Genomic DNA, 19,623 nt, shown 5'->3' on the forward strand with positions numbered 1-19,623 from the left:
AGTCCAGTCCAAATCTCAAGAACTGACTTGCTAGCATAGAGATGCATATACATGCCTGTGGTCTAAGCAACATCACTGCTCTGCATGCAGGCTACCATCACATGACCATGCTAAATGGCATTTCAAAACTGTACAGAATGTGCCGGTCAGGGGCACGAAGCCACAAACTATGTTTTACTGGGGGAGAGGGAGGTTTTAATCTCGGTATTAGGGAGGCTTGAGAGAACCATCATTTATCCCTGCAAATGGCTCGTGACCTAAATCGGCCACTGTTAAGAGAAAACATGCTGGGCTTGATGGATTTTGGCCTGACTCAAGTGTGGCTTTTCTTACAGGGTAAGCGATGTAAGTGTGTTATATCATATTCAGTCCCAGAAAGCATCCACCAAGGCCATTACTGTGTGTATTGTTAGTAAAAGACCATATTAGACTGAACACTCAACCTAGACAACACAGGCTTTTACAAATGGATTTATTTTAGAATACAAAATGCACAATCATATTCTCTCATGAATCACATCATCTTTTCCAATTCATCAGGTTCTGAGCAAGAGATGTGGACATTTATTTTAATCTTTCACAAAGAGCGGATTAAAAAAGACACATGTTGAGGCAATAGTGGGAATGAGGCCTCTTAATAGTAGCAGCTCCCAGGCTATGACCCAACCCTTCTTTCAAGACAGGCTGATCCAGTTCTGGTTTGATACTATTGCATGGGCAGGACTGTAGGCTGAGAGTTTGTATTGCTGGGGACTTCAGAACTACAAGTCCATGCAGGAAGTGGTGCAAAACCAGGCCTCAATGAGACTAATCTGAACAACTTAGAAGCCAGCTGGTAAGCCCAGACACAAAAAGAAACCACTACAAACTCAGGCTACTACACATCTCAGCCCCATAATTGTTTCCCTTGGCCCAGCTTTGGATCATGTATGCTTTTCACTCAATGCTCACGGGAGCATGTTAGTTTTCCTGTTTCTACAACTTCCTGCTGTAGCTGAAGAAAAATAAGACCATCAGTGTGACTAAGATGTGGGCCTACAGTCTTAGCAAGTGGAGAGGGGATTTAGGAAGTAAGTCAAAGGATCCAGCATCAGACAATGGAGAAAACACCTGGCACTACAGGAGCCAGTGAAGTTTAATAACTGCATATTAACTTCAAAGCAAAAACAACCCACTGCGGAGGAAATGGGAAACTCTGTACCTGGTCCTCCACGAAATCTATGCAACTCAAAAGGCACTGGGCCAAATCCTCACGGTCCCAGACATATGACTGCAGCGGTCGTGTTGGTTATGAAGAAACTTGCTCTACAATAATACACCGAACCAGTGTGAGAATTATCCAATGCTAGTGTCACAAAAGGTCCCTTCTTAAGCCTTTTCTTTTAGTTACTCTTTAAATCTAAAGCCGATGACGCTTCTTCAGGAGTTTATTGGAGATGCAGGGATCGTTTGTTCACTTAGTGAGCTTTGACGTACAAACGGTTTAACCCCTTTCAGCTTTACTTCTTGTTACTTTTATAATTATTGTTAAACAAGTCCTGATATGTTAGTGTTTCATTGTTCGATCAATTGTAACAACCGATTCTAAACGTAGCAGCTCCAAAAAAAAATGGTATCTCTATCAGAACTGGCGCCCTAACCTCTTTAGAGCAGACACCATCCAAATTTGCCAAGCCTTCTTTCGGTTCTCCCCAATTTCCCTACATCAGTAAATTTAAAATACAGCATTTTAGGGCAGCTTGGCCAGTGTAGCCCATACCTACAGTAAAACGTTACAGGGAGTTTTGTGCAAAGCCACAACTACAAAGCTCGACAAATTCGCTAAACAGAGTGAAAATGGGAAAGAAAGCATTTTGCTCACATCGTTAACTCGCAATGGGCTCAACCATGGCTGTGCTGCAAATCAATGAAAAATTAACACATCCAACAAAGATCCAAGGCTAGAGGTCTTATGTAGATTTTACTCTGTATTTTTACAAAATATCACTACGGAACTTAAAATTAAAAAAAAAAAAAAAAAGATCTATAAGACTACAGCAGTACTCTGTGGGCACCTAGTGGACTCTGCTTGTCTCATTTGTGAGGTGGAAGTAGTCACAATGATTGTATCACCACACGATAGACAGGTGGATCAGCCAATCTCCCCAGCATCTCTAAACCATCAAGGATGCAACATATTTGCATTTGGGGGGGGGGGGGGGGGGTAGAGCTTAGGCACTTCAAATGCAGCAGCTTTCACGAGATTTCCAGTGCTTGTGCGTGATGCTTAGCTGGTAGCATGCATTACTACCTTAGCATGTCGTCTCACTTTCTTCTAGTGCGATTTAAATTTCACTGTAGCATACGGGATAACGTCACAGCACTCGCACCTTACTGTCCGGACTACTCACTTTGATCCATACCCGATTCCAAATCGGAGCTGAAGGCAAAGCACAAAGGCACGGAATTAAATCTAATGAAGATAGTGAAAGGTCAGCCATTGATAGTTGATGGTAACAAGTTCCGATAGCAGATACAGCCGCTAAGGACAGACAGTGCAATGGAGGTGAGATATCACAGTTCTACTCCAGTCTTGCTGCCGCCGCCACCCCCTCCCCCCAAAAATGCATTTTTTTTTCCAGGAGAAACGCAAGAACATGTCATCTGAAGTTTAAAAAAAAAAAAAAAAAAATCCTTTATTTAAACAAGTGAAACAAAAACTTTTGCAGGGATCCACCCTTCTCACATTCCTCTGTCATTATTTTTCCCTTTCTTTAACTCCGTGCTGAGACAGGAGCAAAATGATACTTCAATACAAATTCTGTCAATGCAGATCTTTCAACAAACACAGCCTCAATTTTCTAATCAAAACTGTATTACTCATCTATTTTCTTTTGCTTTAATTAAAATACTTGTTTGGGCTGGCTTGGTGGCCCATGACGAGAGTCCTGGGTTTGACTCATAGCTGTGAACAGAATCTCTGGCCAATAACAGTAGGGAAGGAGACGCTGCATAACAGCGACACCTAGTGGCAGGATTTAGGGCCACTGACTGCAGGGTTCCTAAAGAGGTCTAATGTGTGGCCTCCGAGTGAGGTCCGCTGTCTCGGTGACCAGACTCAAGTAAGATGGGAGGCACTGTAGTCCCAAGAGAGGCTGGTTTTGATTGAGTTGGAAGCCCGATGAAGCAGAAGAAATTGCCTTGTCAAAATACATATATGGTTTTCATTCCAAAAAGTCTTGGCAGGTCAGGGTACTGTTAAATCAGTGTAAGAATTATTCAGGGACACTGCAGGATGTTATTTCTCCTTCCTCAGGTATTATAATCCAGTCAACCGTTTGAAATCAAATGCTAATATCCCCCCATTAGCGAGTTACATACGGCTTGTTTCGCAATAAACATTTTATCTCATATGGTGTGTGACCTGGGCAAATAAGAGTGGTTCTCTCTAACCCAAACAGAGCACTTCCTGATTATCCAAACCCAGTTCGTCTGGTGCTTCCTAACACAGACTGAACTTATAATCCATCCTGTCCTCTGGATACCCCAGAATACTATATCATAAGCATAGTTTTTTGTGGGGTTTTTTTTTTTTTTTTTTTTGGGGGGGGGATAGGGGAGACACCCCCCTCCTCAAAAAAAGTGCTGTAGGGGCTGCTGCTGAATTGGATCCCCTCCCTCATCTCAAATACAACCTCCCTATATCTTGCCCCCCCCCTAAATTAAGCAGGGAAACTACATGTATGACACACACTTTTTTACAGACTCATTACCAGGTCACCTGTGGGTTTCTGGATTAGCTCTCTTTCCATCCTTCATCCCTCTGGCCCCCCGACAGAGTATTCTGGGGCTTGAAGTCCGACTTTTCTTCAGTGGGAACAGAACTACAACTCCTAGGCACTCTCTGTGACTTACGTTTAAGAGAAATGAAGAAGGGCAAAGCAGTAGGGAAGGGCTTGGCAGGCACAAAATCTGTATCCCATTTCACATGGTGACAATAGAAAGTCCATTGCTGCCCGAACTAGACCCATCTTTGATGAGCCCACTGAACCTTCTGCAGGTAAGACACGTACCGCAGACGTCCGGCACATTCTTTCACATTCAAGGCTTCCGATGAAACTGAAAATATTTACTCAACTTTTTAAAAAGTTTTCCTAGATGTGTTCATCCTTTGATATTTGGCCTTCACTTCCCTCCCCTTTTGCAAAAAATGTGTCAGAACAGTGGACTAATGGTTGGAGGCTGGCAGTCTGCGAAAGAAGAGAGTAGAACCTCGGAACAGCAGGCCCTGGGGGGAAAAAAACAAAACAAAAAACAGAGATATTCAGCAGAGGAAGACAGAATGCGGTTGAGAAAAAGAGTACAGAAGAGAAGGGGAAGGAATGGAGAGAGGACAAGAGGGAAAAGGTGAGAGGAGACCTTGGAAAATGTGGTACCACGAGGGGGAGGGAAAGTCAGGAGGACCGAAGAGAGACAGAATTAATATAATCTCTCTCCAGATGAAGCCCAAGCTTGGTGTCATATTGGGCTGGAAGAAAACTGGGAATTTTCATAGGCTATACCTCGTACTGGATCAACCAAAAAGCTGCTTCAGCATTTGACCACACAGATCCCTTCTCCAGAAGTGACACCCTCTCTGGAGGAAGCACAGAAACACAAGCTGGGGCGTGAAGATATGCTGGGCCGTGTCTCTAATGGTGCTGTGGCACAAACTCAGTAAGTTATGTAAATCCCTGACCGACTGCTCCTTAGTCTATTACTTCTGCTCTGCCTGTGCACTACCAGTGTTCGCAAAAGTCACAAAGCCAGTTTCCTTTTGAAATTGTATTTCTGATACATGGCTGATATATTTATCTTTGAACCCAAAAAAACTATTTCCTGATATATCAAGGGAATCGCAGACTAGGAGGTGTGAACTCTTGGCTTTTAAGCCAAGAATCATTGCCCTAGGTGGGACCTTCCTAGAGCGATTCCCTTGTAAGTGTCTTATTTCCTGATTACTTATTTGTTGAACCCAAGAAATTACAAGAGTTTGTGGAGTTAAAAGAACAGATGAAGAACCCTCTGCAGCAACTTCCTTTAGTTACCACTGTACCGGCTGCAATTACCGATTAACCTTCCTCCCTCAGAAAATATGAATTTGTAGGATTAACCACTTGGTGTTTTTCTTAATTTTCTTTGAGATTGTTTTCCTGATCTTGGATCCCCCAATTGTGGACAGTTGAGAGAAAATGTTTTTTTTTCTTTTTCCTTATATTAATTTCTGTTTTTCCTTACGTTTACGTGATAAATGTGAATGTAATTAAGTAAAAGGATAAATAAAAAAATGTAAACAAAGCCCGTTTCCACAGCAAACAGAGCAGTCTGAGCAGTTGTCTAAATGCGTTACTAGAATGTGAACACAGGCTGCAAAGATTTCTAGTTTCATGCGTCTATTCCACAAAAGGGAAAAAAAAAACCTCCTGTGGATTTCTAGGAGTCTGGATGACCTCTGCAGCTTAGGGAAATGCTAGGGATGGCTGTCTCTCTGTATCAGCCAACCAGAAACCACTTCTTACCTGAGCAGCAAGGTATTTCCAACACTGAATCCAGGAGGAAAATACAGGAGAATACGGAGGAAGACCGACAACGAGCCTGTGTTTTCAGAGAGAAATGAACAGCTCAGGAGCAGTAATGCATGGGGAGGGGTCTCACACAAACAAACTGGTTAATATTTAAACCCTGCAGCTGGCATTTAAGTCGCCCACAAACATTCCGCATTAGAAAGACACCATCTGGCTAAGCAGTTTGGTGGTCTAAATTATACAGATAGTGACTGATCATCATCTGTGTAGTTGGAAGGAATGTCCTTGATCCATGCTGGCATCATACAGACAGCACCAGAGCAATCTATGACTTTTCAGTGGCGATATTTGTATAGTTATTTTTGTTACATTTGTACCCCGCGCTTTCCCACTCATGGCAGGCTCAATGCAGCTTACATGGGGCAATGGAGGGTTAAGTGACTTGCCCAGAGTCAAAAGGAGCTGCCTGTGCCTGAAGTGGGAATCAAACTCAGTTCCTCAGTTCCCCAGGACCAAAGTCCACCACCCTAACCACTAGGCCACTCCTCCACAGTGCTACTGAAAGTTCATGGATATGACTCAAATACATTTAGCAGCTGCGTAAAGCGCAGTGTTATAACTAGTGTGCTTACCTACAGGGAAACAGCACTTACTCGCATAACTGGCCTAAGCGCTATTCTACAAAGATGTCCTTTAGCGCACAACTGGGGGGGGGGGGGGGCATGTGGGCAGGACATGGGCCTGCCTCCCAGTTATATGAATAACTTATAAGCTGCATTTAGGCACTGTAGGTTAAGCCAGGCTTATGGCTGGAATAATTACAGGTGCCTACATGTAAAAAGTGTGCTGGTGGTGGGTTACACTTGTATTCTATAATGGAATCTGGGCTCCCAGAAGCAGTTATCGTATAGGAGTGGAGGAGTGGCCTAGTGGTTAGAGCACCAGGTCTTAAAATCCAGAGGTGGCTGGTTCAAATCCCACTGCTGCTCCTTGTGATCTTGGGCAAGTCACTTATCTCTCCGTTGCCTCAGGTACAAGCTTAGATTGTGAGCCCACCTGGGACACAGAAATATCCAGGGTACCTGAATGTAACTCACCTTAAGCTACTACTGAAAAAGGTGTGAGCAAAATCTAAATAAATAAATATATGGAATGTTGCCACTTTTTGAGATTCTGGAATGTTGTTATTTGAGATTCTAGATGGAATGTTGCTAGTGGTTAGAGCACCGGTCTTGACATCCAGAGGTGGCCAGTTCAAATCCTGCTACTGCTTCTTGTGATCTTGGGCAAGTCACTTAACCCTCCATTGCCTCAGGTACAAACTTAGATTGTGAGCCCTCCTGGGACACAGAAATATCCAGTGTACCTGAATGTAACTCACCTTGAGCTACTACTGAAAAAGGTGTGAGCAAAATCCAAATCCTATATAATAAAACGCACCTCCAACATTCTGAAGCTGACTGCATGGCTGAGGCATTCCTGCTCTCTGTATCCATCTCCTGAATTGACATCACAAGCAGAAGTGACCAACCACACGAGGTTTCTCGGCTTCAGAATGTTGGAGGTGCATTCTATTAAATAGGATTGGTCAATTCCTTGAAGCACAGCCAGAGCTCAGCGTTCTGCACAGTAACGCTCAGACACCAGAGAGAGAGGGGTGGGGGCTGACACCAGAGAGGGGGGGGGGGAGGTATCTCTGTCACACACACGTCTTTCTCTCTCTCACACACTCTGTCTCACACTGTACCACATTCACTCTCTATGTGTCACACAGTCACTCACATACTCTCTTGGTCTCATACACTCAGTCTCACAGAGAGTCTGTGTCTCACACACACTCTCTCACACTGTGTCTCACATATGCACTTGCACACACTCTCATTCTCACACACACACACTCGCACCCAGACTCACTCTCTCTCTCACACACACTCGCACATTCACTCTCTCACACACAGTCACTCTCACATACACTCTCTCAAACATACACACTCCGAGGAAAACCTTGCTAGCGTCCGTTTCATTTGTGTCAGAAACGGGCCTTTTTTACTAGTTAATAAAATAAAATAGGTGCCCCCTGTACTGCTTCAGGTTGCTTAAAAGGAGGAACCCCCTTAAAAACAATTATTACCTAAATATATAATTGAATTTCAAATCATTTATTATTTAATATAATCACTTCTTTTGTCAAAGAAGTTGAAGTGGTTAACAATAAAATTATATTTAAAAAAAAGTTAAAAGCAGAACTCCATAAAATAGTAGGGATAGAATCACTCTTACTAACATAGAGGAGAGAACCATTCACACTGATTGAATCCACTGTGCTCCAAAGCCAGGCGCCCTCAACTAGGAAAAGTCTTCATCAATGTACTTAGTAACTGCAAAATGCCAATTCAAACACAGCGAAAAGCAGTACAAGACTTTTCATGCCTGAGGGAATACCAGAGTGCAAGGGCAAAAAAAAAATAAGATGAACTATTTCCAGTCGCTTCCCATCTAGCTTTAGCAGGATGGGGCAGAATTAAGTCTACTATTATTATTATTATTATTATTATTATTAAGAGAACAAAAGGTACGTTCTGGAGTGTATAGAATAGTGACACTAAATCTGGTTTAACATCATAAACAGGAAGGAACAGTGGCATACCAAGGGGGGGGGGGGGGGGCGGTCCGCCCCGGGTGCACGCCGCGCGCCTGTTGGCTCTTCGTTTTCATGCTTCCTCTGCCCCGGAACAGGTTACTTCCTGTTCCGGGGCAGAGGGAGCATGGAAACGAAGAGCCGACAGGCGTGCGGCACCCCCTCCCCCAGCGGTGTGCACCCGGGGGGGGGGGGGAAATCGCTGCACCCGGGGGGCGGGGCGCATCGGCGATCCGCCCCGGGTGTCAGCGCCCCTAGGAACGCCACTGGGAAAGAAACCTCTACAGAAATGCAAAATAAAAGAAAGAATTGAGGTTGACCAAATAACGAGCCAACGAGCTGTTGCTTGAAAATTCCTTTAATCAAAGCACCAGGAGAAGGACCAGACATGGGCCATGTTTCAGTGGAAGGAGCTGCCTGCCTCAAGGGTCACAATAATGTACTCTATCAGTTAGAGTGACCAGTTGTGTTGACTGGTGCAATAATACTAGTAGAATTAGCAATATCAGCAGGCTATATAGTTCCTAAAAAGCAGAAGTACCAAAGAGGCCACCATGTATACTAACCCCTGAGGCAGACGGCTCCTTCTGTCGAAACAAGGCCCGTGTCGGGTACTTCTCCTAGTGCTTTGATTAAAGGAATTTTTAAGCAACATCTCCACGTTGGCCTTGTCATTTGGTCAACCTCTACTCTCTCCTGGTTTGCTATCATCATAAAGAACCTTGTGTGTTAAGGTCAAAAATTTTGAATTTGATCCTGAATATCTGGTCCTAAATGGATAAGCAGCAAGGCTATAGCAATGTTTCAATTCTTCTCCAGAAACCCCCTTTATATAACTACAAACATATGCACAATGCATTCAGGAACAATTTTACACTTGGAATCAGACTGCTGTGTGAGCTTACTGTATACGACTGGGGAGTAACTCAGCCAAAACGGGAATAAATAGAAAACTTACCCACAATTATTGACAGCCATCAGGTTACCCACTAACAGAAAGGGACAGGTCAACATGGCAACAGCAATCTGAGAGAGAGAGAGAGAGAGAGAGAGAGAGAGAGAGAGAGAGAGAGAGAGAGAGAGAGAGAGAGAGAGAGAGAGCATAAGCAAGGCAAGGTAATTACACAATGTGCTACAAATAAAGCAAGATGAATGCACGAGTGCATACAAGCACATGTTCACCAGAAAAAAGGAGTAAGCACTGGACCTCTAAGGAAGCAGCTCATACCATAGCATGCACAGATGTACGTAAGTATTGCCACACTGGGACAGACCAAAGGTCCATCAAGGCCAGCATCCTGTTTCCAACAGTGGCCAATCCAGGTCACAAATACCTGGCAAGATCCCAAAAAAGTACAAAACATTTTATGCTGCTTATCCCAGAAATAAGCAGTGGATTTTCCCCAGGTCAATTTAACAATGGTCTATGGACTTTTCCTTTAGGAAGCCATTCAGACATTTTTAACCCCGCTAAGCTAACCGCCTTTACCACATTCTCTGGCAACAAATGCCAGAGAGTTTAATTACACGTTGAGTGAAGAAACTTTTTCTCCGATTTGTTTTAAATTTACTACTTTGTAGCTTCATCGCATGCCCCCTAGTCCTAGTATTTTTGGAAAGAGTAAACAAACGATTCACATCTACCCATTCCACTCCACTCATTAATTTTATAGACCTCTATCATATCTCCCCTCAGTCATCTTTTCTCCGAGCCCTAGACGCTTCAGCCTTTGCTCATAGGGAAGTCGTCGCATCCCCTTTATCATTTTTGTCGCCCTTCTCTGTACCTTTTCTAATTCCACTATATCTTTTTTGAGATGCAACTCGCTCAGCAGTATAAGTACATACAGCTACAGAGACAGACAGCTATAAACCTCCCCCCACCCCTCTCCCCAAATCTTTCTGTTCAGGACAGGGCAACTGGCTCTTACCCCCATAACAAACTTCGTGTAGCTTCGGATCACAGAGGCTTGGCGAAGCTGCTGGACAAGACAAGACAATAAGATACCAGAGAGAAGGCCAGATTTACAAAAAGTTACACAAACTGCATCTTAGGACTTTACGCTTCACTAGAATGGAAAACTATTACACCTAAAATGTACTTCCTAGTTAAATCAAAGGGAGGGATGGGGTCTCTTAAATGTTACAGCTTAGGGGCCACAGAACATATAAATCCAGCCCTGATCAGAGACCAAACAGTGAGTTACATCAAGCAAACATTTGATTTGAGTGGAGGAGTGATCTAGTGGTTAGGGTGGTGGACTCTGGTCCTGGGTAACTGAGGAACTGAGTTCGATTCCCACTTCAGGCACAGCTCCTTGTGACTCTGGGCAACAGTGGCGTAGCTACGTGGGGCCTGAGGGGGCCGGGGCCCCCGCAGATTCACCCCAGGACCCCCCTCCCGGCGAACCCGCCCCCGCCGCCGCCTACCTTTACTTTTGCTGGCGGGGATCCCACTCCCCGCCAGCCGACGTCTTCACAGTCCTTCCTGCACTTCAATTTGTTTGCTGACGTCCTGCACGTAATTATACGTGCAGGACGTCAGACTCAGAGAACAGTTCTGTTCTCTGAGTCTGACGTCCTGCACGTACAACGTGCAGGACGTCAGCAAACAAATTGAAGAGCGGGAAGCGACTAAGAAGAAGACGTCGGCTGGCGGGGAGTGGGATCCCCGCCAGCAAAAGTAAAGGTAGGCGGCGGCGGGGGCGGCAATGTCGGCGGTGGGGGGGCGGCGCCGGGGGGAGGGCTAAAATGTGCCCCCTCCCCCCGGGCTCGGACCCCTCTCCCACGGAAGGCTGGCTACGCCCCTGCTGGGCAAGTCACTTAACCCTCCATTGCCCCAGGTACAAATAAGTACCTGTATACAATACGTAAGCCACATTGAGCCTGCCATGAGTGGGAAAGCGCGGGGTACAAATGTAACTAAAATAAATAAAATAAAATCTGTCCTTATAAAAGAATCCTGACTCCAATTTGATAGCAGAGCAAAACAATCGAATGTCCAATTAAAACCATCAGGGAGCAATCGTAAATGGAGTTACTTGTCAGCAAACTGTGCCCCACCTCCATTCCCCATCGTGCATCCCCCACAAAAGGGGGCTGCCGGCCTGGTTTTTAAGAGGGTCTTACTTTCCTTTTACTCAAGGAGTTTTGGTCTGGGGAGAGACAACCAATATATTTGGATTAAAACACTGTTCTGTGCATAACTCCTGTTTCCACTCACGTTGTCATCCACAGCGTACGTGTTGATAAAGTGGGACAGAAGATTACAGCACCACAGGAAGAGCGCGTCCCCTAGGAGATATGGGACCAAACCCCTGCATAGGGAGAAAGGGGGGGGGAGGGAGAAGAGCCTGAGCAAGGGTATCACCAGAGCTCCACTATCAAAATAAGAAACTTAACTGGGTTTCTAGATCTAATTTATAAAGGTGTCTGATAACTACTGATCTTGGAAATCTCAAAAAACAGATTTATTGGTAGATTTTGGCGACTACACAAGAGCACTTTTACTGCCTTTACCCCGACTGCTCCACTCCCTCTCCTCTTTATCTGTCCCGTCTGCCGTCTTACCCCCCACACCACCACCAACTGAAGAAAATAACTGAACAAAAAATATATGTATATACAAAACGTACACGTAGAATCCCAGGATTCCCTCTTCTTTAAAAATCTTTCCAATGGAGCTTAACAAACCACTGTGAAAAGAAAAAGGAAAAACCAAGATTAATCATGAGAAAAGTGAGTCTACCAGGGCCCCAAGAGAAAAGGGGAAAGACTGCATTGCTCAAGTCCAGCCAGGCCCCAGGGTCACCAAAACCGAGCCCAACTAGGGAATCCTGAAGGAAGGGCGTGCCACAGTTGCCCAATCCCAGCAATGGACAAAGGGGACGGTGGACACCTTTCCAAAATATAAGCTAACAATCTCTTGGTTATAAGAGAATCAGGATTCAAATGTTCTGGGCCAGACAGTCTTTGCGATCTAAGTTACTTTATCTGCCCAGTCGTAATGGAGAATTATTATGAGTAATGGTCTGGTCACTGCAGGCGGGGTTGCATGTACGAGTACCCAACTTGGGTTAAGCTGAAGAACCACTAGTTATTGCTGCTGTAACAGATTGCTCCGGGGGGCGGTGGGGGGGGGGGGGGGGGGCCTGCAAGCAGCACACTGTCTGCAGACATACCAGCTAAAGATGTAACGCTGCTTACTCACATTCAACAGTCATTAACTTCTAAAAATCAGACAATGGTTACCTGTACTTCATCTCGCGGCCCACGAACTGGACCATGCAGCGGACAGAGATTACTGGGAATAGAAAAAGGGAATGAGTCATTCCAAGAGATACCATAAAGGGGAAATGGGACTTGATATACCGCCTTTGAGGTTTTTGCAACTACATTCAAAGCGGTTTACATATATATATTCAGGTACTTATTTTGTACCAGGGGCAATGGAGGGTTAAGTGACTTGCCCAGAGTCACAAGGAGCTGCAGTGGGAATCGAACCCAGTTCCCCAGGATCAAAGTCCACTGCACTAACCACTAGGCTACTCCTCAACTAAGCAGCATAAAGTACCCCTCACTCTAACCAACAGCTCCTTATGTCAGCAAGTTATGCACGGGGAGGGGGGATGGTCTTTTACTAAAGCTTAACTCGAGCTATCTACAGCGGGGTCCATTTTATTCCTATGGGTTCTGCTGCAGATAACTTGAGCTAAGTTTTAGTAAAAGACCCCCTGAGGTTACTGAAGGGAACTAGGAGCACAGGGGTGCAGAACAATTTCCTCTTTTCATAACATCAGGAGGAGATAAGTTCCCCTGTGAGACATCGAGGGTCACTCACCGTGGAAGGGATGGGAGATAATCCTGCATACACACTGTGTCACCATCTCATGGGAGGTCTGGAGAAGAAGACGACGACAAGAGCAGTTGGTATATTTACTTCAGCGTCCCCCACACAGCACAGATAATGCCCATTAGCCACAGGTGTGCAGGCTTCTCCCGCTTCTTACAACCAGTTTCTAGAAGATAAATGCTAAACTTCATATATCTCACCTCTGTTGCCAATTTCCTGAGTGAAGTTCTCATGTCGTCCTTGTTAGACACGTGCTCCATATCCTCCACAGGACAAACCTTAGCAAAGAAATAAACAAGATACCGGGGGTAAGAAAGAATAAAGGGTACAGAGACATTCACGTGCCCTACTGAGAAAACAGAAAGGCAGATGTGCTCTCAGACAGGAGAGGGATGTGTGTGACTGCCACGTGTGCATAAACATTCACCAGACAGCCAGAAAGAGGACCAGAAGATTTCAACCCAGAAGTGACTACTGTGCCTACATTCTAAAGTTGCCTCCACTGTATGAGGGGGAACGTAGACTCCATACTGCAGATGCTGCTGTACCTACACTTGTACAGGGGCATACAGGCTGCATGCAGCTCCCGCGCTTACAGACATATAGGGAGGGGCACAAAGGCTGCACATTGCTCTCGCACTTACAGGCATATAAGGAGGGGTATGCAGGCTGCACATGGCTCCTAGATAAATAGGAAGGGGCATGCAGACTGCACGCGGCTCCCGTGCATACAGGCACACAGGAAGGGACATGTAGAATGCACATGGCTCCCGAGCTTACACTGTACAAGAAGAAAGCACAAATTCCTGCACCCTGCATTCCTGCAATGTGGAGGAGTAGCCTAGTGGTTAGTGCAGTGGACTTTGATCCTGGGGAACTGAGTTCAATTCTCACTGCAGCTCCTTGTGACTCTGGGCAAGTCACTTAATCCTCCATTGCCCCTGGTACAAAATAAGTACCTGAATATATGTAAACCACTTTGAATGGAGTTGCAAAAACCTCAGAAAGGCGGTATATCAAGTCCCATTTCCCTTTCCCCCCTACCCCAATACAGAGCCATGTATGGGGAGAGGAATGGTACACGCAGAGCCCTGGGGCATTCATGTGACACACTGTTCCTACGCATAGTGTCTGGGGATGGGAGGCATGCACATTGCTCCTGTGCACACAGGACCACATTTGGGGGGGGGGGGGGGGGGGGTAAATTTTATAGCAAGCAGCTTATAAAAAATGTGCACAAATTCATTTATTTCAAAAAGGCAAGAGAGGCACCTATGTGTCTTTAGGAAACAGGCTCCAAGAACTATCCACAGTAGCACACACACATCCTCTTGCACAAGTTTACATCTGCTGCAAGGCAGGTGCAAATACATCTCTACTTCATGCGTCTAAACTGTATCCTATGAAGTATAAAATTACCCCCACAATGTATGTGGCACCTGTGCATATTCTGCAGGCTCAGTTTCAGAATAAAGCCTCTCTCACATCAGTCACACGGGCATGCAAAGCCTTTGTCTCTCTATTTACCTTCTTCATGCTCCCACGGGTCATCGTACATAAAGCACTGGAGACAATGCGAGGGGCGAGACCCCGGAAGAGACCCCTTCGCCCATCCACTTGCACAATGTGCCTGGCTGGGCAGTAAAACAAATTGTGTATTAAAGTCTCGTTCCATTACCAAACAGCTTGGGCAGCAACACTTACACTGAACTGGCCTAGTTTGTTTTATTATACTGAGATGGCTCTGCCTTCCCTGGGGTTTCCCTTGAATGGCAAACTGGAGAAGAGAGAATCTGGTATAATTTCAATGAGAGAAGACGGCAGGCTGTCTAGAGTTTCCTGAAAATGACCACTAACCGTTCACTGGAATGATGATTTAAAATAGCATTCCTATTCTGAAAAACACTTTCTATGAAGTACTGCAACAGTGGGAACCTGCTTTCTATCGACAGGCCAGTTCCAGCCATTAGAGAACCACTGGAATTAATTGTAAAGCACATTGTAATCAAAATTTAAAAACAGATGGATTCATATATATAATTCATGTCCTCCTATGGCAAGTAATTATTGTGGGTGTGAGAAGAGTCATTTACATATATCCAGATCCAAGTTAAAAGGGATTCAGTTGTGTTTCATTGGTGTTTTATGTATGACAGACCCATGGCTCAGGTTTATCATTTTAAAAAAAGGGGGTTATGGATCAGCTGCTCTTGAACAGAAACAGGCTCAGCCCCACAGCACCTCCCTTTTATATATCACCTGTGGCTGGTTGGGAGGGATCTCACCTTGGCACAGAAGGAAAAAAAAAAAGTCACAACGTTCTCCTCCTCATGCAAGCAGATCATACGACTTGAGTGACTGGGTTTTAGTTTCAATAAATGCATCTTGATTTGGTCAAATTGCTACAGATTGAAGAAGCTACCATAGCGATACCTACACCGATTTGAGAAAGTAGGCATGTCCATGCCGTGTCCTGTATGTCAGGGAGGCAGACATGAGCGAGAGCTCCTGGCACCTTTGGGGTCCATGATATTATTACAAGCTTTTACAAAGAGAATGTTACTGAAATAAATATTCTTTCCTGCATTACATCCGAGTTAAGACAGCACTTTTATCCTTTCAGGTGCTGTTCCCGATACTCATCCCTTTCCACTGGCATCCTAATAGGAGACTGGAAGACAGAAGCTAAAAGTATAGGATACTAAAGCTACAAAGGACTCTTGATTTTTTTGCTCTGTGTTGTATGGAATCACATTTTATCATACTGTGATAGGCTGAAGTGGGAGAGCGTTTATATTTTGACTACTTGAAAATGAATATGCCCCAATATCTGAAAAGCTGTTAGTGAATTTACTAAAGTCCTTGGAACCTACAGCCCAAATACATGGGAGCTAATTAACAAAAATGTCAAGAATCCAAAGTTCTTATTTTGTTTTTAAATTGTTCTCTTTATTAAATATTTCCCCATGTGTGATACATGCATAATAAAATTATATCTCACTAACATAGCAGTTACCCCTGGTGCATCACTTACCACCCCTTCTCCCTACACTCTCTATACAATAAAGGAGATTAAATCATTTTGAAAATTACAGACCCAAACAGGAAAACTTAAATTTGAGAACAGGCTTAATTTCCACCTCAGAACTTCTCACAAAAAGTGCTGGCCAGTTGTACAGAGCAGCAAACACAAACTCACCATAGGTGAAAAAGCCAGGCAGGTACAACACTTTCCTACCCAGCAGGTTGGTTCCTTCAACTGGAGAAAGTGGTTCATGTCCGACCTTTAAAGAAAGATAAAAGATAGTGTGCAGAAGACCTGGCAACACACCCACCTATTTGGGACCCTGTCCCAACTCAATATGACATCATGCAAGTCCAACTTCCAGTCCAGTAATTCATGAAGAAACCTACCCAGATGCACAAAGTCCCTGTAAAGAATCTGTCTGTATTTCCACCTCAGTAAAAATGACCAATTTGGAAATAGAGGGATTCCCAAAGCGAATCGCATGCAAATGAGCTGCTTGCTGCTTTTGCGAACAGGCTATAGGGGGGGGAAGCCAGTCAGTCACCTGAGCTTGTGCAGAGCAGCCAATCATTAAGCATGGCTGCTCTGCACATGACACAGAGGGCTTTCTTACACGCAGACAAGCTGCATGTATGAAAGCAGGTAGCCTTTTTTTGTTGTTGTTTTCTGTTCTCTCTCCCGGTATCCCTGTGATGGTCTCTCCAGGATCTCTGGCTTCTTTCGTCTTCTCCTCGGTCCTCCAGGCAGATCATTGCAGTTCCCCCATCTCTAAAGTGATTAGTTCCTGGGAAGCTGAATCTCACTGGAGCTTCCCTGCTTGAGAAGTTACAGGAAGGAGGGGAGAGAGAGGCAGGAAAGAGAGGCTCGGAGCAGGAATCTCCAGAGAACAGGGCTAGCTGAACTTTCCTGCAATCATGTTGTTTGTTTCCCCCACATCCTTTGCCCATGCCCTGGAATTTTAAATGGAAAATCCAGCGTTCCCAATACAAAGTGCTTGCAGACCTGCAAGCTGCCGGAAGCCACTGAAAAGTCCTGTCCATCGGAGAACCGGAAGATCAGCTTCCTTTCATCAGCAACAGATGGTTCGCAGCTCTCAACAGCCCTTGCCAGGCATTACCACCAGCTCCAGACCTCTCATTAAATTTCCATGGTAAAGGTAGGTGCTGCTTCTGTGCATCGTTCGGAAAACGGTTGTGCATCACTTTGCATGCACATCTGTATAGTAATTAGCTCATTATAATAACTTTGCATACAATTTTCGTTAGCTGCTATCATGACAGGAAAAGAGCTCAGAGAACCCTTTCGTGCATGTCTCGCAGTACTCCTTGCTCGCTAAACCGGCTAGAACCAGTGTAAAAACCACATTGCTAGCTCGTTAGGTTTTGTGCATCTGGGTCTAAGCATCCAATAAAATATCCCAGTATCCATTATGTGGAACCCCATCTAAAACTCCAGAACAACCTAAGTTAAAGGCCACCCTTCACACTCTAGAACATAGCTCACCATTTGAAGGCCTCAGCAATTAACACAGAGCTGTCATTCCCTGTCCACATATACTGCAGCACCCGTCCTTAGTCCACCACTCAGTCTATCATCCCAGCATCAGATAACATAACTTTACCAGCACTACTTCTGGCATCCAAGCATCAAAACCCAATATCACAACCCAATTCAGCCAGCTACCAGCTCAGTTGTGAACTTGATGGTGTATATCAAATAAAAAGAAACTTGATCTCCCATCCATCCATTCCTCTTGGCTGTCTTAATCTGATACTTTTCCCCAGCCCTTTACTTATCTCATGAATGATGTACCCATCTTGTTACCTTCCCCAATACACTTTGACTCTATAAATATCTGTTTGGGCCATGCAAGGTTTTCCTCTATTCTGTTAAATTATTTCCTCCGACATCTTTCCTTCTCTTTACCACATTCCACTCATTCTCTTATTTCCCTGGGTTTTATTTAACTTTATAATGCTTTGCTGAAAATATCACTCAAATCAGTATACACATGTAAACATACAACACAATCAATTTTCGTTAAACATTCTACTGCACCTCCATTCTTTCCTCTTCGTACCATTATCTTTTCCTCTCACTGCACCTCACCAACTTCATCCTCTTCCTCCTCCCCTCTTTCTCTTGCACTCATAGGCACCAACAATTCAGAATTATGTGGGGTGGCAAACATAACGCAACATATTCCTCCCTAGACACAAATAAAGGTGCTTCCTCAAGATTGCGGGATGCTCTGGACCCACAGAGCTCCTGTGCTTACTTCCCCTACAACTTCCTTCATCCACTCCTTTCCCAGTACTCTCATCCTCCACTTCTTCTTGCAAACTTACCCTCATCCTCAACTCCCCTTGCACCCCCAGGGCTCCTCCATCCCTAGTGCTTCTACGTCTGCCCTACTCCCTCCCAGACCTGAATCAACAGCTTGGCATAAATCAACGGGTGGCTGAGTAGTGTCACGCCTGCTCCGAGAAGGACAAAGAGAGTCTCCCCTGCTTCGCCGGGTACAGGGCCTCCAGCCTCCGATTCCTTCCCTTTAGCTGCCATAACAAGCACAAACCAGAGCAGCCCAACTTCAAAGCAACCGATACGTCTGCAACTGCTTCCTGGAAACGAACCTGAGAGCGAGGGCACGTGATAAACAGCCCCGCTCACGTGATGCGGAAGATGAAATTCAACTCTCCTCTAACGCCCGCCCCCCCTGGCCTCACGTGATGCGGGAGCCCGCCTGCCTGATCAATCAAAGAAGATTGGGTTTAATGTTCTCAATCTAACCTTCTTGATGATACAACCAAACAGACCTCCTTGGGATCACCTGGTCACTCTCACGTGACGCGGAAGAGCATTCTATAATGTATAGAATTATGATACACTGAGTCACCTGCAGTGCTCACCCAGTCAGGTCGGTGAGCCTCATGCAAGCATGCTTTTTGCCCCACTGCAGCAGTAATAGTACCAAGCAAGTTGTATTAACAGGAGGAGACGGTAGGTGCTGAAGTCAGTGGGCGGAGCTTGCCGCCATTTTCGTTTTTCCAACACAATAGCAACCTAGATTTTACGTTCTCGCGAGGGGGGGGGGGGAGTGAGCAAACAAGTTACTTACTGCTGCCCACGTCACCGCTGTCACCGAGCTGGACGGCTGCAGCGGGGGTTGCATTCCCCTGCAGGCCGGCTCGGTAACAGCGGAGGCGTAGGCAGCAGCTCGTTTGCTTCCCCCCCCCCCCCACCCCCAATCCACTCCCAACAGAGAACGCAAAATCTAGTTTGCTTAGTTCTTTCGTACAAACTAAGATGGCTGTTGCTGTGGGAACCGGCTTCAACTTTTTGACGTCATCCGTCTCCTGTTACTTCAACATCATATAGCAGTCTCAGTCAAAAACCATCTCCCAGCATGCACTGGAGCTGCAAGACCAGAACTGGACTAAGCTGTTCAAGTTAATCTGGGTAAGATGGTGCTGATGATTCTAATTTGATATCTCATAACAGAAGTTTTTGTAAACAGATAACCTCCAGTCTTCCCAGTTACCCCTACCTACTGGGTCAAAGG

General features: G+C 45.2%; 1 protein-coding gene across 2 annotated transcripts; it reads right to left on the reverse strand.

The window, feature by feature from the left end:
• Window positions 1–456: 456 nt before the first annotated feature.
• MTCH1 (mitochondrial carrier 1) lies at window positions 457–18,680 on the reverse strand. 2 transcript variants are annotated; one of them, XM_030220530.1, is made up of 12 exons: window positions 18,489–18,680; window positions 16,233–16,317; window positions 14,561–14,667; window positions 13,234–13,311; window positions 13,022–13,079; window positions 12,433–12,484; window positions 11,817–11,876; window positions 11,405–11,498; window positions 10,113–10,160; window positions 9,140–9,207; window positions 5,538–5,613; window positions 457–4,267 (listed from the first exon to the last, which is right to left on the reverse strand). In XM_030220530.1, exons 1-12 carry the CDS (start codon window positions 18,621–18,623, stop codon window positions 4,208–4,210), a joined length of 921 nt encoding a protein of 306 aa, XP_030076390.1. In that variant the 5' UTR covers window positions 18,624–18,680; the 3' UTR covers window positions 457–4,207. The 2 variants fall into 2 exon arrangements, with proteins under 2 accessions (XP_030076390.1, XP_030076389.1); XM_030220529.1 differs by having other exon boundaries at window positions 10,113–10,163.
• Between the last annotated feature and the right edge of the window lie 943 nt (window positions 18,681–19,623).

This window comes from Microcaecilia unicolor, chromosome 12 (genome assembly GCF_901765095.1).
Source record: "Microcaecilia unicolor chromosome 12, aMicUni1.1, whole genome shotgun sequence".
NCBI lineage: Eukaryota > Metazoa > Chordata > Amphibia > Gymnophiona > Siphonopidae > Microcaecilia > Microcaecilia unicolor.